The sequence below is a fragment of the Plectropomus leopardus genome, chromosome 17, assembly GCF_026936395.1.
Source record: "Plectropomus leopardus strain MGB_pleo_1.0 chromosome 17, ASM2693639v1, whole genome shotgun sequence".
Classification (NCBI taxonomy): Eukaryota; Metazoa; Chordata; class Actinopteri; order Perciformes; family Serranidae; genus Plectropomus; species Plectropomus leopardus.
This window is the reverse complement of record NC_142192.1, coordinates 1,595,052-1,620,795: the sequence shown is the minus strand read 5'-3', so window position 1 is coordinate 1,620,795 and position 25,744 is coordinate 1,595,052. Positions and strand designations below refer to the sequence as shown.

Here is a 25,744-nt window from a genome sequence, read left to right as displayed (position 1 = left end):
GGATTTCCAACATTAGTGAAGGCATCATTACGCCAGGCTGCGTGAGGCGTGTGTGGCCGGGCAAGGACACATAGGACTAGAATGACATTTGTGTAAGTTAGCTATGTAATGTCTACTAGCTTGTTACGAGCGTTAACTCACCGGTGACTACTGTGCAGAACCTCACCTGCAAAACCTCTGCATCTCCACTGACTCCAGCGGGGTTTTTCGTGTAAAAGGTAACATTAAAGGGACGTTTGCTAAGCCGGTAGCTAGCTCGCTGCTAGCCGCTAACTTGCTAGGCTAACTAGCTAGCAGCTAGCTAGCTCGCTGCTAGCTGCTAGCTAGTTAGCCTAGCAAGTTAGCGGCTATCGTTGGCTGTCATGTTAGGCAGTGAGCGCTAGCTAACAGCATGGAAATGTCAACGTTCAAGGGAGAGGAGGAAGGGGAGATATCTTCAGTCTCATGTTATTTGTAGAGAAAACAGTCTGCCACAAATGTGACTAATTAAAGTCATCAGTAGCTGATGCTGTTTCCAGTATGACATAGATGGTGATTGGCATTAACGTTACAAAACTGATCATGCTAATGTAATAAATAGTGGTGTCAGTCTATCCATATTTGTGCAATATATTCAAACAATATAGTAGCCTGATGGTAATGATTTAGCCTTGTTCTTGCCTCAAATAATTATTTTTCACGCTGTTACCATTTGTAATTGTTGCCATGTCTAGAAATCACCAGCACTGTGTCATTGTCAGGGAGGACTCAGTAATGTCACATGTTACATGTTAGGACTGCGACTTTATTTTATTATATGAATTATTGCTTAAATGGGTTATGTCTGATCAATCCTCTTGTTGTCAAATGTCAAAAAACACGACATGTCCTTCTCAATTTTCAAAGTTATGTCTTCAAACTACTCTGCAGAAGTAGCTGTTATTGGTAACGTTACAGCCTGTTCACTGAAAACACTTAGACTTGTGTACATTAGATGCATTGTAAGGATAGAGGCCTGTGAGACATGTCATGTGTGGCATGTTGATGTCCGATTCCTTCAGCCTCAGCTGTCACTGTGGAGTCTCTGATTGTTAACTTGAGGTCTGCTGCAGGTCATGTGCTCCTGGCATAGTCTGTGAAAACCTTAGTAGAAAGACCAAGATCAGGGGAAATCCATCAACTACAACTGGCTTGACTTTTCATTTCCCATATTCACACCATAATAATAAAATGAAACATATATATCCATAAACAGTAAATAAAATAGATGTCAGTTGGCACACCCCAGGTTGAAGAAGCAGCCTGAAGTTCAGTATGTAAGCTAAGCAATGTACTGATGTAGAGGGGTCAGCAACTAAACATATTTTAGCCCACTAAAAAAAATCCCACCCAAAAAACAATTAATATCAGATTAATTATACGTAGGGCTGGGCAATATAAAGATATTATATTGTATCTAGAGTATATTTTCTCTTAGATTTTGGATATTGTTATATTGTGATATGAAATAAATGGTGTTTTTTTTCTTGATTTTAAAGGTTGCATTACAGTAAACTGATGTACTTTTTTTCAACTTAGCACACAGTTATACTTTCAAAAAATGGAATTGCGTTAGTATCTTGTGTAAGTACCACAGTCATTTCTACAATATTGTGTTATCGAAGAGGGAATTTGGTAAAAAAAAATAATAAAAAAATAAATATAAATATATATATATATATATATATATATATATATATATATATATATATATATATATATATATATATATATATATATATATATATATTATATTGCTCTCTTCAAAGCCAGACTCCACTGAGAAAAACAGCAATTTAACATTAAGCTGCTGGTCTACCGCTGCCTCAAGCAGTTGTTTTATTTCTGTTATTCTGTGAATGTGGCATTTAAAAGAGTTAGTTTGGACTTGTAAAAGTCACACAATAACAAAAATAAAATAACTGCTTGAAGCAGCAGCAGATCAGAAGTTCCTGTGTTCAGTGTGCTAAAATTATGATTTTTGACAATGGAGTCAAGTAGTTTTAATGAGAGCATAGCTGGGAAACTGGAGAGGTTAAGGGCTTGCATGTCAGAGGGGAATGTCTGATTGGAAGGTAAACCAGTGAAAACACTCTCTATATAGTGTACACTTAAACTAATATTGATTTTTTTGTTGTTGTTGTTGTTATTGCTAAAATACCTTCTGTTGCTGATTCCTATCTAAATCAAAACATTGCTTAACTTCAGTGTCAGACTTCAGCCTGCTTCTCCTAACTGGGCATGTGCTAACTGACATTTACTGTAGGTAATACACTGAATATGCTTAAGTCCCCAGTACAACCTCACTTCAAATAATCCAAACTGTCCAAGTATCTGCTAATGTGATACCAATCCGGTATTAACTGTCAATCTTTGAAAGCTGACACAATTATTTTCATGGATCGAATGACCGTGTATAATGTGAGAGGTGTTCAATGTCGAGAGAAACCCACAGAGAATTCACACCAACCCTGCAGCTCCCCTCAGCTTTACAGAGCAGCTGTGGGTGTGTGTATCCTATCCTGTATCCTATGAAATACGATCCAGGAAAAGCTGGTCAAAAATAGCTGAATAAAAGCACAGACCTCAGAGTGATTGATAATTAATTATCCAATTGTTGCAGCGCAATGATTGCCCTGTAAACAAATCCTCTCATCTCATAAATTGGTAACAGCAATTATTTTGCCTTTTAGCTTGATAAATGACTCAGTATGCGTTCAAAATCAACTCATTAGTTGAGCAATACAATTTCAGTTAACCCATGAATTTGATAACTAATGATTATATACAGCAGATATCAATATCTTTTTAGGCTGCACCACTTGAGCACCCCTGAGTTAGAAACTCAGTTACCAACACCGCCCTCTCTTTTTTTGTTATAGGTTGGAGGTGGAGAGCCTGCTCCTGTAGTTGGGAATCGTCCAGAGTCAGGGTCTGTGTGTCTTTGCGCTGTCCTCCGTGCTGTGGGAGTAAGCTGGTACCTGGGTTTGCCCCTGTGGTGGATGGCTGTGAGCAGAGGGGGCGTCGCCTTCTGGGTGGGTTGTGTCCGCAGCCATGGCAGAAGGCAAGCCATCAGAAAACAGAGCTGGAGTCTAAGTCAGGTAAGCTGCTTTATTCTGATATCATCTCTTCCATTTTCCATTTGAGTCGTGTTTAAAGGGATGATTTTGATTTTGTGAAGTGGGGTTGTATGGGATACTTCTCCGTAGTTAGTGTATTACCCACAGTAGATGTCAGTCAGCACACCCCCACTTTGGAGAAGTAGGCTGGAGTACCACTATAGAAGCTAACAGTGTACTGCTGTGGGCTGCGCAATATGACGAAATATATCATCTGACGACAGAAAGACTTCTACCATTTCATATTATGCTATATCGTCTATTTTGTTTACCCCATCTGGTAACGCTTTATGTCCATCCGTGTGGCCGAGGGGGCGTAACCACAATTAAATGCAAATCTACCAGCATGGATACTAGGCAAAATACTACTGTGGACGGGGCAGCGGCAAAACATATTTAATTAATTTTAATTTACAACCACTTAAGGCCATTAAGGACAAAATTGTCCACTTCCAAAACCTTTCAGAAAAATAATATATATAAATATGTTTTTCCCAAATATTTTGGCTTGAATCTTTTAATCAACTTCAGTCCTAATCAAAGCTATCAAATGATTAAACATTTTTGGGATTTTAACCCTTTAAATGCCGGTTTGAATACATGATGTCACTGCTGTTTTTGATGAAAAAAAAACAAAAAAATGAATTATTTTCAATATAATAAATGAGGAGGGGCTTTTTTTTTTAAATCACAGTCTTGAATATGTCAAAGATTAGCAACAATATTGATTTTGATGCATTCATAGTTTTTGTGCAGAGTCAGATTTAAAATTTAGGACCCGATAAAGCCACTAAGGACAAAAATGTCCACTCTCAGAAACTGCTATAAAAATACTACAAATTATTATTTTTTTCACTTTTTGGCATTAAGTCTTTTGATCAACTTCAGGCCTGATCAAAATTACCAAACATTTATCTATTTTCAGGATTTTATTCTTTTAAATACCAGTCTGATTACCTGATGTCACTGCTTTTCATGAAAAATACACACAAAAAATGAGTTATTTTTTCAATATAATAAATGAGGGGAGGCTGTGGGATTTTTTTTATCACAGTCTTGGATATGTCAAAGATTAGCAACGATCAGCAGAGTCAGATTTATAGTTTAGGATGCGTTAAAGCCATTAAGGACAAACATTTCCACTTCCAAAAACTGCTATAAAAATATTACAGATTAATATTTTTTCCCAATTTTGGGGTTAAATCTTTCAATCAACTTCAGTCCTGATCAAAATTACCATTTATTTTCAGGATTTTAAACCTTTAAATGCCAGTTTGAATACATGATGTCACTGTTTTTCATGAAGAAAAACATCACATGAGTTAATCTCACAGCCATTCCAGAATATTACAATGCATCCTGTAATGTCAGTGTTTTTATCTTGGAGGAAAGTAGTAAAATTTGTCATTTTTACCGTATACTAGCAGATGGCAATGTTTTCCCATCATAACCCTAAAGCATGACATGCTTGTTATTTCGTAGTTTCTGTGCCTGTTGAAATTTGGAGCCCTGCCAGGCACTGAAATAAATCTACTCAAATAATATGATGTAGGTGTGTTGGTACAGAAGGTCCCAACAGAGTGGCACCATGTGACGAGTTAGGAGTTAGAACATGTTGGGTATATTGAATAATACCTTATGTGCAAGAATGTATGAATGTGTGTATAAGGGGGTGAATGAGTGAAAGAGTGTGTGTGTGTGCGCGCAAGAGAGAGAGAGATGAGGTGAAAATTGGGAGGAGGTGAAAATTATGAAAATATTTCTGTCTCTTTACATGTACACTAGACACACACACATACACACACACACACACACACACACACACATTTCTCAGCTGAAACCACTCTTACCATCTGTAGCAACACACCTACATCATATTAGTTGCTATATATTAGTTGTTTATTGTAGTGCCTGGCAGGGCTCCAAAATGCAACTGAAACGGAGATTAAAAGCATTTCATGCATAGGGTTATGATGGGAAAATGTTTCCATTTGGTAGTGTACAGTAAAAATTACCAATTTTACTACTTTCCTCCAAAATAAAACCCTGACATTACAGAATGAATCATTATATAAAGGACATTTTTGTCCATAATGGATTTAACATGTTTTTAATTATAAATCTGACTCTGCACAAAAAAACATGAATGCATCAAAGTCAATGTTGTTGCTAATCTTAGACGTAACCAAGAGTGTGATTTAAAAAAAAAAAAAAAACAGCTTCCTCTCATTTATTATATTGAAAATAACTCATTTTTTGTGTGTTTTTTTCGTGAAAAGCAGTGACATCATGTAATCAGACTGGCATTTAAAGGGTTAAAATCCCTAAAATGTATAATTATTTAGTATTTGTGATTAGGACTGAAGTTGATTAAGAGATTTAACCCTAAAAAGTGGGGGGAAATATTTATATATAATATCTTTATGAACATTTTTGGAAGTGGAAATGTTTGTCCTTAATGGCCTTAAAGGGTAGTACATTTGTACACAGTGTATTGTAGACCCATTACAAAAGTTGAAATTGGAATTTTAAAATTTATCAAGGAAAACACCTTCTTACAAAAAATCATGTCATATGCACCAACACAGCCAAAATGATTGCAAAAAAATCAATATCAGTGTAAGTGAACACTATATTTGAATATTTGTTCTGCTTTACCTTACACCAGGCAGGTCCAAAGTCTGGCCCGGGGGCTTCACTATAGCAGGGTTATAGACATGCATAAGGTAGGAACAACACAGGCAGATCTAAGGTGTTTTCATAAGCAGATAGTAAACAAGCAAAGAAATGGTCAGCAACAGATATTTCTTGCTGGTAGCAGTGGCAGGGCTAGGTAGCACTCTCTGGAGCAGATAATATTTTTCCCTGAAAGAGGAAACAGTTGTGTTTGTTTCATTTGTATGTGATTTTTAATTTTTAAAATAACCCATATGATACGAGAAACAGTTGGAGCCCAGGAGGAGTGTAGTGGCTGAGGTAATGGTTTCAACTCAGCAAGGTAAATCAGTAAACATATTCTAAATCTAGCATTCACTTAGACTGATATTGATTTTCTTATAATCATTTTAGATGGCTAAAAATTTATTGACACAACCTCTGCTCAGCACCATCTGACTATATGTAGGTAATGCAAGGATTTCCCCCCAATAACTTTAATTAAAGCCCTTCAAAGTCTTCACTACATATTTTAGATGCATCTCAATAGACATGATTGTTAACTGCGACTTGACTGGTTGGCCGAGGCTTTAGGCGGTAACTCTGGTTACTGAATGTAATAAAATACAACATATTGGGCATAGGCGGTATGTAATGTATGTACCTGCATACTAGGGATTACACGGTTTCTGGTTATCATGATAACCGCGGTGAAATTCCCTGACGGTTAGTAATATTTAATTATCATGATGACTGTGCGTGATCACCTTGCTTTGAAATCAAGGTAAAAACTGATGGGCGGAGTCCCAAATGAACATCCGCCAAGCACCAAATGTAATAAAATCTCTGGAGGTTATTCACCACACTGGTGGGTAAACTTTTGTGCCAAAATAGGCACGTATTAAACTCTGATGAGAGTCTCCGGTGCGTTTTTAGGGGTGTGTGGCTCTGTTTCTCTGTGCAGCTGTTCCTGTGCTCCCTGTGTCACTCACACACCTGCGTGCTGCTGCGAACTCATCTCGAGCGCTAGTAGTTCCGCGGCTCTATATACAGCAGGAGACATCAGCTGATCACTAAACTATCACCAGCAGCTGGTCTGCTGGGAGCTAACGCTGCGTGCATACTGATGAAGGTTATGACATATTAAGACGGAAGCCCCGTAGTTTGAACCAACACAGCAAACTCTTTCTGCATCTCACATTGACAGCATCCATGCAGTAGCTGCATTTCTTCCGTTCTTACCTTTCACAATAAAAGTCCTAGATGGACACACAGCATCACAGCTTGCCAGAGGGAACTCATTTACACACCAAGGCTGTGGTGATGAGATGTTAAATATATGCATTACTTTTACTTCAGATTTTGCTGTGGCCTATTCTTTACGTTTGCATATTATCTCAATTAAATTTACTGTGTTTTTATGAGGAAAAAAAGGCAAGTTATTATTTTGGCTGGTAAAAAATATGCTTGGCTGCTAGATTTTTTTCTAACAGCCAAATTGGCTGATGAATCAAAAAGCTAATTATGGCCACTGTCAGATTGTAATGCCTCCAGCGAAGTTGGCAGAAACAATCCACTACAGACGCAGAAACTTTGAAGAGTTAACACCCCCCCACCCCATTAGCTTTTCAGACTTATGGGGTGGCTGTGGCTCAGGGGTAGAGCGGCTCGTCTTCTAATCAGAAGGTCAGTGTGTTGATCCCCGGCTCCTCCAGGCAACATGTCGAAGAATCCTTGGGCAAGATACTGAACCCCAAAATCACGACGCTGCGTTATTAGAGTGTGCTTGCGTATGAATGGTTGCTGTACCTTGTACGGTAGCTTTGGCCGCCAGTGTGTGTATGTGTGTGTGAATGGGTGAATGTTGACATGTAGTGTGAAAGCACTTTGACTGGTCAATAGACTTGAAAAGTGCTATACAAGTACAGTCCATTTACCATTTACTAATCAATTTAGAAAAGTGATTTTATCTTCCTATTTTCCTTATTAAACAGAGAAATACCTTTTGAATTAACTTTATCTCGGTTACTGAAGACTGACGAGACTTGATTAAGCTGTTTTTGGTCTGAAATGTTGACTCCATATAGGTTGGGAGGGGCTCTTCTGACTGTTCCAAAGTCCAGGCTTGAAACTAAAGATGGCCGTGCCTTTGCCATCAGGGCCCCTCAGTTTTGGAATGAGGTGCCTGAGGAGATAAGGCTGACAAAGTGACTTATTTTAAATCAGTTCTTCAAAACACATTTATATAGCCTTGCTTTTGTGTGTTGTCATCTAGTTTAGTTTGTCTTTTAGTTTATCTTTTAATTTATTCTTTTATTCTGTGTTGATTGTGGTAATTGTATTATAAGTGGCCTTAGTTCAGCATTATGTTTGGCTGTTATGTTGATATTGCCACTGTAAGAAATCCTCCTTGATTCTGCTGTGTTTGTCAAAGCACTTTGAAAACTCTGTTTTTATAGGTGCTATAATAATAAAGTTATTATTAATTAGGGCTGGAGCAATGCATCGACGTAATCGACGTAACTTGCGAGAAAAATTTTTTTGTTTTGGCGCTCATGTTATCAAGTTAGAGCTGCACACTGCTCACCTGAGCAGCACCTGTCAGGCGCGTCTGAGCTGCGTGTCAGCTGCAGCACATCTAGAGAAACAGTGCCTCGCCGTTTTTTTATGCGACGCTCTCGTTTGTCGACTCTATAAGATTTTATACTGCAGTTTAAAGTCTCTCTCTGTCACAGAGATGAGGAAATACAAAGATGTTTGTTTTACCTCAACTTCCTTGTTTCCCTTTCAAAACAAAAGCTATCTGATTGTGTCTCTGTGGACTGAATGCCATCAGTTGCTGATGCAATGCAGGACGGGGTTGTAAGCTGTGCTGGAGCTTGTATAACTTCATAAATGAGTGGAATATGTGCTTATTAATATGAAACTACAGCACTCATATCAGCAGGCAGCGGTGTGCCTTAAGGCCCAGTTAAGGCTGGACTATTCTGATGCAGAAAGAATGTACTAGTTATAATTATTTCTGTCAGAGAAAAGTTAAAGTGTTATTTAAATAGCACTAATTTTATTGTAAGATGTTTTGTTGGACTGCTAGATTTGAGGTTTGTTACTGTAACAAAGAGTAACTGTTTTTTTACTCCTCTGAAAAGTAACTTGAATTTTACATTGTTTTATTCATTTTGATTTTTGTTTGCTTAATGTAGATTGCACTACATTCCTTTTACTTGAGTGGAACAAGCTCTTGCATTGATGTTATTTTGGAGGGACTTTGTATCAGACTGTAAAACACAGATTACCAGTTAAGACTGGGCTATTTTTTGTTGGGGAATAACACCCTGCAGTGTATGACAAGTTTTAAAATGTTATTTTTGGTAAATTTGGTGTTATATTAATCGAGTAATAAAAGAATAATAGTTAGATCAAAAGAAAAATAATCAATAGATAGATAGATAGATAGATAGATAGATAGATAGAATCGATAGAATAGAATCGATAAAAAAATAATCGTTAGGTGCAGCCCTATTATTAATTGCTCCATTCACTCATCAGAAAACACACAGAGTAAGTCATCTTGGTTACTCTTGTTAGTAATCTAGTTAGTAGGTCTACTGTTCCAGCAATCACCAGCTCTGGTTTGGTCCAAATAAATCCTTAATTTACCAAGTTGGATGTAAGACACATGCCGTTCTTCCCCATGCTCTCTCTGCCTGCTGCCTGCTGGCTGTTTTCAGTCCTGTAACTTCTCCCTCTAGCACTAGGTGTTGCTGTGTCTTTCAGCTCAGCTGCCTGTTCACCAGTAGAGACCGAAGACTGAGCTCTGGTGGTGCGTGCTGTGCGCAACATACAATGAGTTCAACAGAAAGAGGAGGGCCTGTATTTATGACAGTATTACAAAAAATACATTCAGAATTTCTAAATGCCCTGGTACACTGTAATACTATGATACTGCCCAAGCCTATAACACATCAGTCAATTTATAGCTGCATATAGGTGTATTTTCCTGTATTTGACAGAGATTGGGTCGCTGTTTCCTGCCAGTTTCCTCCAAGTCTTTGTGCTGAGATAGCCTAATCATTATCCTTGACCTCTCTCTGTGCTGGATGCACAGGGATGAAACAAACAAATCAAAAATAAATCCCTTATTTTCTAATTTGACTATATAATAGCCAAGAATAATTGCTGATAACTTTTTTTTATTTATTCTTTCAGAATAAATCTTTTGATATTTTGAAAATATGTTCACCCTGAGTCTGCTGTGATTCTTGGGTGCAACAAACACAGTATGTATTAACAAGTGTTGTTCTTTTAGCATTGTATGTAGAGGATATTCTTATCATGTCCTTTTCCCTCTTTCAGGCAGTCGACTGGCAGTGGATCCGTCAGACACGCCCCCTGAGCAGTGCATCATGGGCCCTGGTGCCCCCCAACAGCCTGAGATATCAGAACATTAAGCAGCCGCTGCTGTCCCACCCGTTCCACCATGCTAGCCAGCCTCACGCAGGAGGTTACAGCGAGGAAGACTGGGAGGAGTCTCTCAGTGTGTGTGTGCTGGTGCGGCAGGGCGAGTCAGACGCCCTTCATACCCTGCTGGAGATCCCTCTCTTCAATCACAGAAAACTGGGAGATCTCCTTGCTCCTGGGGCTCACAAGTCCTCTGAGTTCTCCTTCCCGCTGACCACGGTGGATGGTAGCAGAGAGGATGACATCAGCGTTGACAGCCTAAAAGGGAACAGTGTTGATGCTGTAAAGAGAGAACATGGCTGCTTTAGAAGCCTGTTTGAAGCAGAGAGGTGTCCGGCACCCTTCATGTATGGCTCTCAGTTTTATTGTTTTCATTGCCCCGGCACGGAGCCGCTATCAGGCAGCGGGCTGAAATCTAGGCAGGATATTGGACATGACGACAAGCTTGTAGAGCTGCCTCTGCTGCCTTTCACCTCTCTATGTAGCCCTGTAGAGAGAGCAGAGGGGGAGACTCAAGGAGACAGTGAAGGAGAGGAGAAAGTGGCCCACATGTATGAAAGACTGCGGATAGAGGTAAGAATACACACTGTGTGCACACACATGAATTAGAGTTGCACATGGCACTGTGACTTCGAAACCCAAACATCCTGTGACATAAAATGAATGACGTGCATACAGAAAAGCTATGGTTATTTAAATTTTAGTGTAGCTTCACAGGTGTCATTAATTAAAGGACTTTATCATTGCTAACCAATGTTAGTCTGATATTCGCAGTGTTACAGTTTTTTTCCCCTGTATGTGTTTTTCAGATTTATAACTGTCAGTGCCTTACATTGTATGTAACAGTAAGGGAAAAATCTGAAAATTGAGGATAAACATTGAAATATTTGGAGAATTAGTGACTTTAGAAAAATATTTGCAAAAATAATAGTTATTGCAAAGATGTATTGTCTTGCCTCCACGCTGGCAATAGCATAAAGTCATTATGCTTTTGGGTTGTTTGTCCTTCCGGCCCATTTTTGTGAATGCAGTATCTCGAAAATGTCTTGAGCGATTTTTTTTTTTTTTTTTAAATAAGCAAATATGTCCACTTGGAGGTAAGGATGAACTCATTAGATTTTGGGGTTCATAGGTCATTATGACCTCATCTGTCTCATTCTCCTTGAGGGATTTGTTTTCAAATTTGGCACAGATGTTCAAGTGAATTCAAGGATAAACTAAATAGAGTTTGGTGTTTAAAGGTCAAAGTCACTGTGACCTTGCATTTATTTCGTTTTTTGTGAACACAATACCTGAAGATGGTAATTTCCTCAAATTTAGCACAAACGTCCACTTGGACTCGAGGATGATTGATAACAATCCCATAGTCAAAGGTCAAGGTCACAGTAACCTCATAAAACATGTTTTTAGCCATAACTTTTACCCTCAAAGTTCACACAAATGTCTCCCAGGATATAAAGATGAAGTTCTGGCATTGTATATCCAAGACGTCAAAGGTCAACTGTGACATCATAATGTTCTGCAAAATCACTTTTCTGCTCATGACTCAGCATCATAACTCAGGAACAGACAGGGAGACAGCGTCTGAGGCATTCAGCATCTGAGGGATTCGGACACTGAATGCTGACACTAATCTTGGGTGCCCACCTTGAAACTGTGCTGATTGTAGAGATCTTCTGTGCTGTTTGGGGAAACATTTGTGTTTTCACAGACATGGATGTAAACTGTAAGTGTGACTTGACTGGTGTATGGAGGCATACGACTGCATGGTGGTAATTCTAGTTTTAATGCACATTGTCTGTTTCTGATTTTCTTTTTATTAAGATGATAAAAAGTTGTCTTCTGCAGCATTTAACAACTAATGCTTAAATGCATTCTAAGACAGGTATGTGAGGGTGTTTTTGTTATTCTAAATTTCGACACTAGGATTTTCTCTTTACTGCAAATGATCTGTATCTGTAATTACTCTACTTGAATACTAATAATTGGTATAGGTATAAGCCCTGACAAAAACATATTGTTGGACCCCAAGTAGAATTCATAGGCAAGCTCTTGTGTTGAATTACTTTAAATGCAGTTGTGCTAAAAGCACTAACCACTTACAGTAAAACTGTACCTCAATATTGTTTTGCAGCTTCCAAATTTCTTTTTGAAGAACCATGATTACAGCATGTACTCAAACGATATGGAATTCATCAACGGCCTCATAAATACCAAGACCAGGTAATGCTGCTTGTTCAGTTTGGGCTGATAATGATACATCACAGAAACACTCTGACCAAATACTGTATATAAGTTTTCACTGTGATGTTTTAATCACTTCCTGTGTGGCCTGACCTTTGCGGTGTGTGTTATTGCAGGGGCCGTAAGGTGTACCAGCTGACCCTCACCCTGTGGCGCATCCTGTGTCTATGTTACTACGCCAAAGCTCAGCTGGAGGTGCTGAAGCTCACCAAGCACATGGAGGACGGGACCATTAAGGCTCGCTGGAGGATCAGGGGCCTTCCCTTCCACACTCTGATGCTACGCTTCTATCGCAAAGACAAATCTCGTCTGTACAGGTAACACACAGCAGACTGGAACTGGTGCTGTTACACAACGGGGGGACTTTAAATTCACTGTTTTTGTCTTTTCTGTATTAAATATGCAGTATACATAATGATTGATTTCAGGTATTAATGTTATTTTTTTACTTTTGTCACAATGGTATATAATCTAACCTAGTTCAATTGTCATCTGTTATAGGTCATATGATGCATTCTCTACTTTTTACATTGGACAAGATGGACTCATACACTGTCATAAAGTTGAAAAGGTAAGTAGCAAACTTAAGTACTCGCAAACATACAAACCCAATTCCAAAAAAGTTGTAACACTGTGCAAAAGCTAAATAAAAACAGAATGCAGTAATTTTAAATCCTGTATGGTGTATATTCAATTGAACGCAGTAGAAAAAAAAAATTTAATACTAAAACTGGTAAAACTTTACTGGAATAAACTCCAGGCCGACAATAGCTGTGGCCAGAGGCAACATGTTTTCATGTTCATCCATCTGTCCCATTTTCATGAAAACAATCTCAAGAACCCCTTGATGGAATTTCTTCAAATTTGGCATTAACGTCCACTTATACTGAAGGATGAACCGATCAGCTTTTGGCGGTCAAAGGTCAAGGTCATTGTGTCCTGGTCCGTCCCATTCTCATGAATAGAAAACCCCAAGAACACATTGAGGGAATTTCTTCAAATTAGACAAAAACCTTTACTTGGATTTCAAAATGAACTGGGGCTGGGACAATTCATCAGCGCAATTGACATCCCCCTTTATGGAAATTCAACAATTTGCAAATGTGCATTGACGCATTGCAATGTAGTAGGCTGCACCAGGATTTCACCGGAGAGCCAGCAGCAGCCCCCGGCTGCAGCTGAAATGACTTCTCACAGGAGTACACCACCTCTGCACAGACACATGAAGTCAGAGCAGCCGGAGTGCTTTGACAAGACGGCAGCAGACAGCACCGTCCTGTTTACTTTTTGTCCCCCAATCAGGCATGATATATTAGGATTATCAACACATGGAACATGTTTCTGTGTCACTTTCTGCACTGCCACTAATGTTATACCATGCGTTACTAAAGGTTATTTAAAATAATAAGAACAGGACATAATGACACAAATGACAGTTTGCGTAAATCATCTGGTTTAAGCTAGTACACCGGACCGGACCAGCAAAGCAGGATGCCCAAGTATAATTCAACATTTTGACTGTAGGAGCCGAGGATTAAGCTGCTGCGACAGGCTGTACCTTTGAGCCGCAGCTGCAAATTAAAAAATCTCATTGTCATCCTGTCAGCATCTCTTGTTTTATTGACCCCTTGAAACCTGGAGCGAGATAACTTTTCTTGTGCAGCTTTCAAATGCCTTTCACAAGTCTTTAAACCTTTGAACCCTGAGAAAAGTGATGTGAGTTTTTTAAAAGGACCCTATTATGTTCATATTCAGGATCATATTTTTATTTTAGGGGTCTACTAGAATAGGTATACATGCTTTAATGTTTCAAAAACAAATCATGTGTCTCATACTCTACTTATTGTACTTACACTTTTTACTAATTTCTTGCTAATTTTTGTGCTATTTTTCCTCCCATGGCTTGGTGCCTTCATCCCATGTTTTTGAAATGAATTAAGCCAATTTGCTCAGGTTTCAAGGGGATAACCTGTAATATCCCAGTTATAGATGAAACTTCAGTGTTTGTTCAGTGAAGATGTCTTAGCTGTACAGCTGTTTATGCTTCCTGTGTGACTGTCGTCTGTCTGTGTTTTGCAGGTGATGCCGGTTCAGCCCCCTGTCCTGCCCAGAGTAACATCTCTGTTGGCGGGGGCTCTGGTGGCGCTGGGAGTGCAGGAGCACCGACCTGCTCTCAACCTGCTGCCCCTCCTCCTGTCTTCGCTGCGACAGAGCAGAGACTGAGCTCAAGATGATGATTAGAGGAACAATTGCCAGTGGAATCCGCACTGTGTCCAAGGTCCATGTGACTCTGAAAAGTTTCATTCATTCTCAACATAGGAACACATTAAAATGGAGGGTTAGGCTCTCTATCCTAAAGTCCCATAATGTTTCCCCCGAATTAAATGCTAAGTCAAGACGTCACATTGCTTTTCCCTGGTCTCATTTTCATATAGCCTCTGTTTGAAATAATGACAGCGGTTAAAAAAAACCCAGAATTGGGTTTGCAGGTATGAGTCACATGACAGTCATCCTGCCACTGCTTTTCAAAGTTTCAAACTGAAAGTACCAAACAAAAACCAGACCTTTTTCAAAGACTGTTTTTTGTCAGATCTGCCACTTTGAAATTTGAGGATGAAACTCACCCTTTCCATTCTTAGTTGTGAATACGATGTTAAACTCAACATTGCAGATGTTGACAAACATCAGAACATGATGACAGAAATCTCAGATGTAGGTCTGAGGGGGAACATGTGCAAAAATTTAAAAAATGTTTAGGTGTGGTCCAAATAAATCCTTAATTTACCAAGTTAGATGTTAAAAACTTGCTTGTTGCTGGCTGTCAGTTGTTTACAGTCCTGTAACTTCTCCCTGCACCACTAGGTGTCATTGAGTTTTTCAGCTCAGCTGCCTGTTCCATCAGTAGAGACCAGAGAGTGAGCTCTGGTGGTGCATGCTGTGCCCTACATACAGTGACTTTAAAAGTAACAGGAGCACCTGTATTTATGACAGTATTGCAAAAACATACCTTTGGGATTTCCAAGTTCCCTGGTATACCATAATACTGCCCAAGCCTCCTGACGACCTGTATGTTGGTTATTTGCACATGCTGATTGTTGATTTTTGTGACAAATTGCCACTGGCACTTAAATTGGCAAACCAACACTCTAAATTGTGCTCACTATTTAACACGCTGTGTCTTGTTTGTTTGAACTTTATACAAACAGAACTGTTACAAGAAGATTTGTGGTTTTAGTTAAAGTTACATTCTTGGACTTTTTTTTGACAAACAATTACTGTTAAAGTATTGGACAAATTGATAAATTACTTATCAATTTGTCCAATACTCTAATGTTTGTGTGTTGGTGAGTAAAGTTTCTGGTGTTGATCTCTGATGTTACCATACTTGGCAATCTCAATATGATAACAAGACTTGAGGATGCTTCACCCTACTGTTGTTGGTCAGGAAATAGTTCCAGCTCGTAACTTCTCCTAAAACTACACTTTGTAAATTGAAATTTCTGTTTGTGTATAGTATAAACTACAGCGTGTTAATCAGTGAGATTTTGAGGTGTTGGTTGTTCTACCAATGACCTGCGGACAGGGCTAGGGTGGCTGCTTTTTTCCTGATTCCAGTCTTTATACTAAGCTAGGCTAACCATGTCCTGACTCCTCTCTGGTTAACACACAGACATGAGATATCAGTTTTTTAAACCAACTCTGGATGAGTGAATTTTCCAAAATGTCGAGTTATTTCTTTAAAAACTCTGTTTCATTGTGACAGTTGCTGCATGCAGATGGCTGATTCCCAACCTGAGGCTGGGCCTGAACCAGCAACTCAAGAGGGAATGAGCTGTTTCTGTCACACTAACTAGCCTGTTGTTTGGTGGAGTGAGAAAGAAATTTGCCAAAGTAAGGTTTGCAGTCATTTGCAGTGCAGCAGTGGATTCTGCCTGTTCCCTCCCTCCATGTAGCAGTCCTAGAACATGTAGAATACACTTAAATAAAAGAACATCACCTCTTCATAGACTGAAATTATGACAGAGTCTATTAACTCTTCTTAGTATCATTAGGGAAACTACCACAAACATGTCTCAGTGCAATAATGGGAGGTTTATGTTTTGGAAGGGTGTTGTGGATATAGTTCGGTTGATTAAAGATGTTATAATGGTTGAATCCACAAGGCCTATTAATGTGAACCCGTGCAGCTTTCATGGATGATGCACATAATGACTGAAATGTGTTTGTGCTTTTCCTCGAATGCTGGGTTCACACTGGATGCAGAAGCGGTACGATATGTTAATTACTGGGCAATCGCCTGGCCGTTCACACCAGGAGCGCTGGTCAGCAGTGACTTGCCTTCTCCTCTCCTTTCTAATCACACAGAGAGCTCTGTCACTGTCTCTCTGTTCCTGCTGGCTTGTGTGTCTGTAAATGTGTGTGCGTCGCTGTGTGCCTATCTGTCTCTGTGTCTGCACGTCTCCCTCTCTGTTTAGACACTACTGATAAGCATTGTGGATGCACTGGATGCATATTTTATCATTTATTATGATCAGATCATGTCTATCATATCTTAAATATCCTTTATATAGTTTAAATAAAATGTAATAGACTATTCTTTGTGCTTTCCTGCTTAATTTGTGGCACGCAGAGAAAATAGACCAGACAACAAAATTTTAGCTGTGTCCAGTGTGACCTTTCTGACCTCTCAACACAGGCGCGGAAAGAAAGCAGCCAGCATTTGTGGAAAATGGGCACACTTTACGGACGTTCAGCGTCCAGTGTGAACATAGCATAAATGCTGTCACACACTTTAACACTGATTTGACTGCTGCAGAGCTTTCTGTAGATTCTCTGTTGGAGCTCTTTTGGCTCAGCTGAGATTACAGTGTGTCAAAAAGCCTTTCTCGCCCTCCCCCCAGTTGATTTGTCTCGTTCTTTTCCAAAGCAGCAACGTTCACGATTCTCACAAATATCAAAGAGGTTTAAATTCCTGAGGTGTCCATGATCCTGTGTGTTTGTGAAAATATAATCTATACAGGTCCCCAGAAATGCAATGATTCTCTGGAAGGGCATATTAGCACTAACAGAAGGAACATCTTCTTATCAAAGTCTGTCTTAAAGTCACAGACTTGTTGAATGGAAGCCATGGAGAGTGTGTGACTGTGTATGAGTGCGGAGTTTGATCTGTCATGTTTGGAGAGGTGAAAGCAACTTAGTTGCTATTTGAAGGCATTAGTGGTGTATGTTGTGGCTGTTGAGAAGTATTTTTCAAATCATATTTTTTTAGGACACGTTAAAGCACCTTTGCCACGTTCAGGCCCACCGCAGGCCTCCCCTGCAGCCTGCAAGTAACAGCCAACAAAGCACTGGACATCTGTTCATTTCCAACACAGCTCAACAACCAGAACTCTAGTGGTCAGATTAACCCTTCAAAACCTGGATCAGTATTAATTTTCTTGAGCTGCATTCAGATGCCTTTCACAAGCGATGTAACCCTTTAAAACTGAGCAAATTGGCTTGATTTCTTTCAAAAACATGGGGGAAAAAAAGATTAATTTAGAAATGTCCCACAAATTGCAAGAAATTAATGAACGTTGACAAGAAAATGTCCTGAAAATTAGTTTAAAAAGTCGGGGACACTAATTAGAAAAAACGAGAAAAAAAAACTGCATCTATGAACATTATATATTTAAAATTACGTCAAAAAGTCACTACTATACTTGAAACAAAAAGTTTATTTATTTTCTTTTGCTTATTTTCAGGTAAATTTTTTGTATCTTTTCATAAACTGCCTGTTTTGTGCTATATGAGCTGCTCATATGATTTTGAAAGAAATCAAACCAATAACAGACTGACAACAGTTTAGTAGTTCAAATGCCTGTAGAAGAGCTACATCCACAGTTTGGTTCTCAGAGAGTCAGAAAGTAGCAGTTAATAGTTAATGATAAAAACAGCAGCAGCACAGCGTGGCAGTCTGTTTGTAGCTCAGTCACTGTAAGTGACTCAATTGCCAGTTAATGCATCTGCCCTCCTTTGGTGTTAGGTTTAGTCAAATATATTTGACCAAACTTGACTATAGTTTTTGTGTTTTTGTGTAAATTTAAGTAGCAGAATGACTGGCTGACGCAGTTCTACACAGATCAACAAATCCCATGTGCAGAACAAACCTACGATATGTTAGTCCATCTCTCAGTCCCATGCTCACTGGTTGCTGCTGAGGATGTAAATCTTTAAAAACACCTTTCCATTAATCTACAGTGAGTCAAAATAAAATACACTGATCAATGACCATCGGCTTGGTGTGTCAGGGCCTTAAAAATCTAGGAGTCTTCGAGGATGCTGCACTCCGAAATACCTCTGTCATGCTAATCTGAAGGTGTGTTTAGAAAAACTCATTTTGAGTGCTGGAGGTTACTCTTGCACAAACTGGACCATTCGTAAATTTGGAGCGCTGTTGAAATACACCATTCGGTTATTCTGGGAGTGTCAGAGCGCACTAGACACTGTCTGGGGAGACAGAGCAGCAGAATGCCAAACAGAGTGAGCATGTGATTAACTACACAGTTTGTATAGATAGAATGCTCCATTCCTTCAAAAATCAGCTCTCTCATTTTAGTGTAGAGTGTCAGATTAAATTAACAAGCATACCTTGAATAAGACTGAGAATCTGGCTCAGCATGTTAGCACAGCCATTATGGAGCCTTGCTTGTTTGACATCCTATCGTCCCCACCTCATCCTGACGAAATTTTGTTCTTCTTGTGTGACTTCGTAAAAAGTCGTATTAGCCAGCTGTGACCATGACGGTTTCCATTAACCTTCAAATTGTGAAAATCGAAATTGTGAATATAAAATAATGTAAACTCGTCAATTTTGAAAAAACTCCCATTCATCGCAAAAAAAAGTTTTTACACTTGTATGAGATGGTATTTCAGGTAATTCAAAAAAGACATATTGGAGAAAACTGCAATGAAAACACTTTTTTGGCTTTTCTAGGTCACAAGATGCTATGGCTACGTGCTTGTTGGTAGGAACTGGCTCCCTCATGATGCAGCAGGAGCGACAAGAGGTGTTATTGCACCACATAACAGTTAAGCATATTATCCACAATTCCTCTGTGAAATCATGGACTATCAGCTCTCAGAAATCCCTCATATGTGGCTGCTCCCACGTATAAGGGGCTTACCTTTCTATAATGGCTTCATAACACGCCTGTGTCGCCTTCGATTGGAAATAATGACGGCTAGTGCAGTGGCTGCAATAGAAATAAAGCTGCTGATGTTTTAAACATCCATCACCATGCTTCTTGGAATGTTATCACCAGAGGAGAAGTTCAGCAGAACATCACTCAGTGTAAACGCAGTCATCTCACAATTGTGTTTTGTCGATATTTCAAAAATATCACTTAAGGTTTGCGCAGATCTGTAATTGAAACCTAATTTTCAGTTTCACATTAATACTCCTGACAGTTTTGTGCCATTTCACAATTCAATAAAGGAATATCTATATTAAGGCCTGGCTTTCTTGTACCTTGTGGACACTAGAAATTCATCGGTCAGCTCTCCTTCAGATTAACAGCCATTCAGACCAATAGCTCAGTAGCTGGAAACCACAGAGACAATGCTTTGTAAAATGCTAAAAAAATGCATTATTGTCTTTCCAAGAAAAACTTTACAGATGACACACTTGCTGCTCGGCCCAATGGAACATGAACAGACAGACTTGCAGATGGACTTGCTCAGTATGAGAAGACTATACAGTGTGATAAATGCTGCCAGCTGTCCCGTAGAAAAGACATGGCCTGTAATCAATGTGACGGTTAGAGAAATACATCCGTTTGTCATTAATTCTTAAGTGAAAGGAACCTCTCTGTACATGAGCAGTTTGTATTGACCTCATGAAGTTGTACCTGAATGTGTAGCTGTACATACTCTGAGTGGGTACTTAACTATTTGTTGTGACTCCACTGTAACTCTCACACAACTTAATAATATTTAGTGCTTCTGGAAAGCGAGCAATAAAGCATGCTGTCAGAGTAGCTGTGGTCCATCAGGGGATAAACATTCTCCGCTGCGTGTTTATGACTCATATCTGTATCTAAACATGACTCGTCAGGCTCTATGTTGCTTATATTCCACATGTTCTGCTGCAATAACTCCTGTGTGAATCCCGGTTGTGTGAATAAAGTAAACTTATGAATAACAAAAGACATTGGTAGTGTTATTTATTATTTTTGGGTGGTGATGATGATGTCAATATTTGTCCAAATATCATAAGAAACATCATAGTGCTATTACTAAACAAAAATCACGAAAGACATCATGTTAGAGTACGTCGTCCAAAACTCATGACAAAAGTCTTAGTGAAGTACGTTGTCAAACTCATGAAAAACATCATAGTATAGTACAATGAAGAAAAATATAAATGCAACATTTTTGTTTTTGCTCCCATTTAACATGAGCTGAACTAAAAAAATCTAAAACATTTCTCTCAAATATTTTTCACAAATCTGTCTAAATCTGTGTTAGTGAGCTCTTCTCCTTTGCCGAGATAATCCATCCCACCTCACAGGTGTGGCATATCTAGATGCTGATTAGTCAGCATAATTATTGCACAGGTGTGCCTTAGGCCATCTCAGGGAAGCTCATCTGCATGCTCATCGTCCTCATCGGGGTCTCAACCTGACTGCAGTTCGTCGTCATAAATAAAAGGCCATTCTAAAATGCTCAGTTTTATCACACAGCACAATGCCACAGATGTTGCAAGTTTTGAGGGAGCGTGCAATTGGCATGCTGACTGCAGGAATGTCCACCAGAGCTGTTGCCCGTGAATTGAATGTTCATTTCTCTACCATAAGCCGTCTCCAAAGGCGTTTCAGACAATTTCGCAGTACATCAAACCGGCCTCACAACCGCCAACCACGTATAACCACACCAGCCCAGGACCTCCACATCCAGCAGGTTCACCTCCAAGATCGTCTGAGACCAGCCACCGGGACAACTGCTACAACAATTGGTTTGCATAACCAAACAATTTCTGCACAAACTGTCAGAAACCGTCTCAGGGAAGCTCATCTGCATGCTCGTTGTCGGGGTCTAAACCTGACTGCAGTTCGTCGTCTTAACCGACTTGAGTGGGCAAATGCTCACATTCAATGGTGTCTGGCACGTAAGAGAGGTGTTCTCTTCACAGATGAATCCCGGTTTTCACTGTTCAGGGCAGATGGCGCCCAGTGTGTGTGGCATCGTGTGGGTGAGCGGTTTGCCGATGTCAAAGTTGTGAATCGAGTAGATGGAGTGGCCCATGGTGGCGGTGGGGTTATGGTATGGGCAGGCGTATGTTATGGACAACAAACACAGGTGCATTTTATTGATGGCATTTTGAATGCACAGAGATACTGTGACCAGATCCTGAGGCCCATTGTTGTGTCATTCATCCACGACCATCACCTCATGGTTCAGCATGATAATGCACGGCCCCCTGTTGCAAAGATCTGTACACAATTCCTGGAAGCTGAACATCCCAGTTCTTGCATGGCCAGCATACTCACCAGACATGTCACCCATTGAGCATGTTTGGGATGCTCTGGATTGGCGTATAGTTCATCTTGATAACAAACAAAATAGTATACTATGTCGTCCAAATTATAGAACAACATAGAATAGTAAGTCAGAAACACCATAGTATAGTAAGTCGCCCAAAAATCATAAAAAACTATCATTTTACACTCGGTCGAGTGTACCCGAGCATTGACTCTGACTCACTGGCTTGCTCACATAAGTTGCCCGAATTGAGTGCTCGAGGCAAACAGTGCTCGTTTCAAGGAGCAGCCCGTGGCCTTACTGGGCGACACCATATTTTGTTCCGGTGCTCAACCCACTCACGGAGATTGGTGAGCATAATTAATGCCTTTCTATGAGGGATTCCTTCTACTCAGCACTTTATTGAATGATTTATTGTACTATCTGAATTATTCAGTATACTGTAGTTGCTGGATATAAGGTTTATTTACAAGGTCTATTCAGTGAATTGAAGCATTCTATTTTGCACTTGTGAAAAAAAAATTAAACAAAATGTTGTTTAATTTTATGAGCTAAATTGTTACATTTATAATTTGCACTGTTAAATGGCATGTACACAAAAATAAGTTAAGATGCAGATAAAAGGAATTTGCAGTATTTCATATTATTTTAATTTAAAAAGTTGATGTTAATATAGATTCCATAATGTTAAAAACAGGTAAAACAGACTGTTTAAATTTGTATCTCCTGATATTTTTCTGACCCTCTCTGTTGACAGGTCAGGTTTTTTGTGTTAGTTTGTTTCTTCGTGTGGACCCGTCCAGTGAGATAGATGGTGAGCCTTCCCACCTGGATCTAGAGAGAGACCAAGATATCCTGTGGTCACTGGACAGGTTTTTCTGGACTCTGACTCTGCGGTGTGGCAGGACCAGTATCTGCAGACACCCTCACACTCAGCCCCACATACAACCCGTCCCTTTCTTCAATCATATCATCCACATATACACTTAACCATCTTCCATGGAACTCTGAATCCCCCATACTTACCCTGTTTTGGACATCCCAAGAACCTTGGACTTATTCTTACTTTTTTGACTTTTTCTTTGGACTCGATCCGACATACTACCTCTTTATTCCCTGGAACTGTACATTGGTGGCTAATGTATAGGATATTCTCCTTAAGTGAATGGTTTTTGTAATATAAACTGATATTAAGTTTATTTTGGTTATTGTGAACTGTGAATTGGATCAGAAACACTTGAATTTGAAGTAACACAAAATTCAGGTGAAATGGGTGTACCCGAGAAAGAATTGATATGGCCATCGGATACCTGATAATTGCCTTTGTGATATAATACCACCCTGTTGCACTGTGAAGCATGTTTCCATTTTTCTACTAAAGCCTTTATATTTCTACATTTACGTTCTTGCCTCTTGAGTCTCATTTAAACACTCCACTGTACTCCAGCAGCCGAACCTACTGGTCCATCTAAATCTTAATTGAAGTAATACTCTCCATACCCTCAAAATGTTACGTATAGTATGTCGTCCATTATCATAAAAAACGATGTAGTATAGTATGTCATCCAAAAATCATAAAAACAACATTAATATGTTGCGCAAAAATCTATCCATGTCTCTATCTAATCTTGCTATATTATAATGTATAAAACTAGTAATGAAAGTTTAGAAATAAATAATAATAATAATAATAGATAAATAAATACATTTTATTTCTATAGCGCATTTCTAAACCAGAATTACAAAGTGCTCCACAATACCAAACTACAATGTAAGAAAACAAAGTACAACATCATTCACATAAAATACAACGTGAGTCATATGTTATATTTATTGTATTTTAGATACATTTTAAAAAATAAATTCGCTTCTTCGTGGCAATAATTGGAACTAAGAGGAAAGTGCATTTATTCTTTTTTTTTTACAGCCTAATTGATATGATTGATAACAAAATATAGGCTGTTATTCAGTTAGTATACAAACATAACACACACAAACAAACAACCAAAATACCATACACTTGAATATTAAAACATGTCAGTGCTCTTTAATGGACAAAGTATGTTACTACATCACACTTATTAAATTAGCTCAGATTTTACTCTGTCATTTCTTTTTCAACAGACGCATCTGCTGATACTGGTTTAACCTGTTTCGGGACAACTTCACCTGATTTAACGGCCAAAACGATATATCACTCAATTTTACGTGCCTTAATTTGTTCTGCAATATCGCAATCAGTGTCTAAACTGTATGACTCTACAGCTCAGTGATATTTTCTGGAATATCCATCCATCCATTTTCTTCCGCTTATCCAGGGTCGGGTCGCGGGGGCAGCAGCCTAAGTGGCCTCCTCAGCCACTTCATCCAGCTCTTCCCGGGGGATCCTGAGGCGTTCCCAGGCCAGCTGTGAGACATAGTCTCTCCAGCGTGTCCTGGGTCTTCCCCAGGGCCTCCTACCGGTGGGACATGCCCTGAACACCTCACCAGGGAGGCGTCCTGGAGGCATCCTAATTAGATGCCCGAGCCACCTCATCTGGCTCTTCTCAACCCGGAGGAGCAGCGGCTCTACTCTGAGCTCTTCCCAGATGACCAAGCTTCTCACCCTATCTCTAAGGGAGAGCCCAGCCACCCTACGGAGGAAGCTCATTTCGGCAGCTTGTACCCGCAATCTTTTTCTTTCAGTCACTACCCAAAGCTCGTGACCATAGGTGAGGGTAGGAACGAAGATCGACAAGTAAATCAAGAGCTTTGCCTTTCGGCTCAGCTCTCTCTTCACCACAACCACGAGATCGGAGCAGAGTCCGCATTACTGCAGATGCTGATCCGATCCGCCTGTCGATCTCCCGCTCCATCCTTCCCTCACTCGTGAACAAGACCCCGAGGTACTTAAACTCCTCCACTTGGGGAGAATCTCGTCCCCAATCCGGAGGGGGCACTCCACCCCCTCCAAGAACCATGGCCTTGGATTTGGAGGTGCTGATTCTCATCCTGGCTGCTCCACACTTGGCTGCGAACCGATCCAGTGAGAGCTGAAGGTCACGGCCTGATGTAGCCAACAGGACCACATCGTCTGCAAAGAGCAGAGACCCAATTCTGAGGTCACCAAACCGGACCCCCTAAACACCCTGGCTGCGCCTAGAAATTCTGTCCATAAAAGTTTTGCACAGAATCGGTGACAAAGGGCAGGACTATCCAGTGGACCCTCCTCTCTAGTACCCCCGAAGTGACCTTACCAGGGAGGCTGAGGAGTGTGATCATCCTGTAGTTGGAACACACCCTCCGGTCCCCCTTCTTAACAAGAGGGACCACCACCCCAGTCTGCCAGTCCAAGGGCACTGCCCCCGATGTCCACGCAATGATGCAGAGTCGTGTCAGCCACAACAGCCCCACAACATCCAGGGCCTTGAGGAACTCCGGGCGGACCTCATCCACCCCCGGGGCCCTGCCACCGAGGACCTTTTTGACCACCTCGGCAACCTCAGCCCCAGAGATAGAGAAGCCCACCCCCGGGTCCCCAGGTACTGCTTCCTCACCAAGGTGTGTCGGTGGGATTGAGGAGGTCTTCGAAGTATTCCTTCCACCGATCCACAACGTCCCGAATCGAGGTCAGCAGCATCCCATCCCCACCATACACAGTGTTGACAGAGCACTGCTTCCCCTTCCTGAGATGCCGGATGGTGGTCCAGAACCTCTTCGAAGCCGTCCGGAAGTCGTTCTCCATG

The 25,744-nt window shown here is 40.1% G+C and overlaps 1 protein-coding gene across 1 annotated transcript; it reads left to right on the top strand.

The window, feature by feature from the left end:
• c17h6orf136 (chromosome 17 C6orf136 homolog) lies at window positions 1–20,684 on the top strand. The gene is made up of 7 exons (XM_042506615.2): window positions 1–218; window positions 2,901–3,119; window positions 10,149–10,826; window positions 12,388–12,476; window positions 12,614–12,814; window positions 12,999–13,068; window positions 14,577–20,684. The coding sequence occupies exons 2-7, from the start codon at window positions 3,021–3,023 to the stop codon at window positions 14,718–14,720; spliced, it is 1,281 nt and encodes a 426-aa protein (XP_042362549.1). The 5' UTR covers window positions 1–218; window positions 2,901–3,020; the 3' UTR covers window positions 14,721–20,684.
• The last annotated feature ends 5,060 nt before the right edge of the window (window positions 20,685–25,744 follow it).

Coding starts and splice junctions, on each gene's coding strand:
- c17h6orf136 (XM_042506615.2), top strand. CDS start 3,021: ATGGCTGTGAGCAGAGGGGGCGTCGCCTTCTGGGTGGGTTGTGTCCGC. Junction 3,120..10,148: donor AGAGCTGGAGTCTAAGTCAG/GTAAGCTGCTTT, acceptor TCCCTCTTTCAG/GCAGTCGACTGGCAGTGGAT. Junction 13,069..14,576: donor ACTGTCATAAAGTTGAAAAG/GTAAGTAGCAAA, acceptor TGTGTTTTGCAG/GTGATGCCGGTTCAGCCCCC.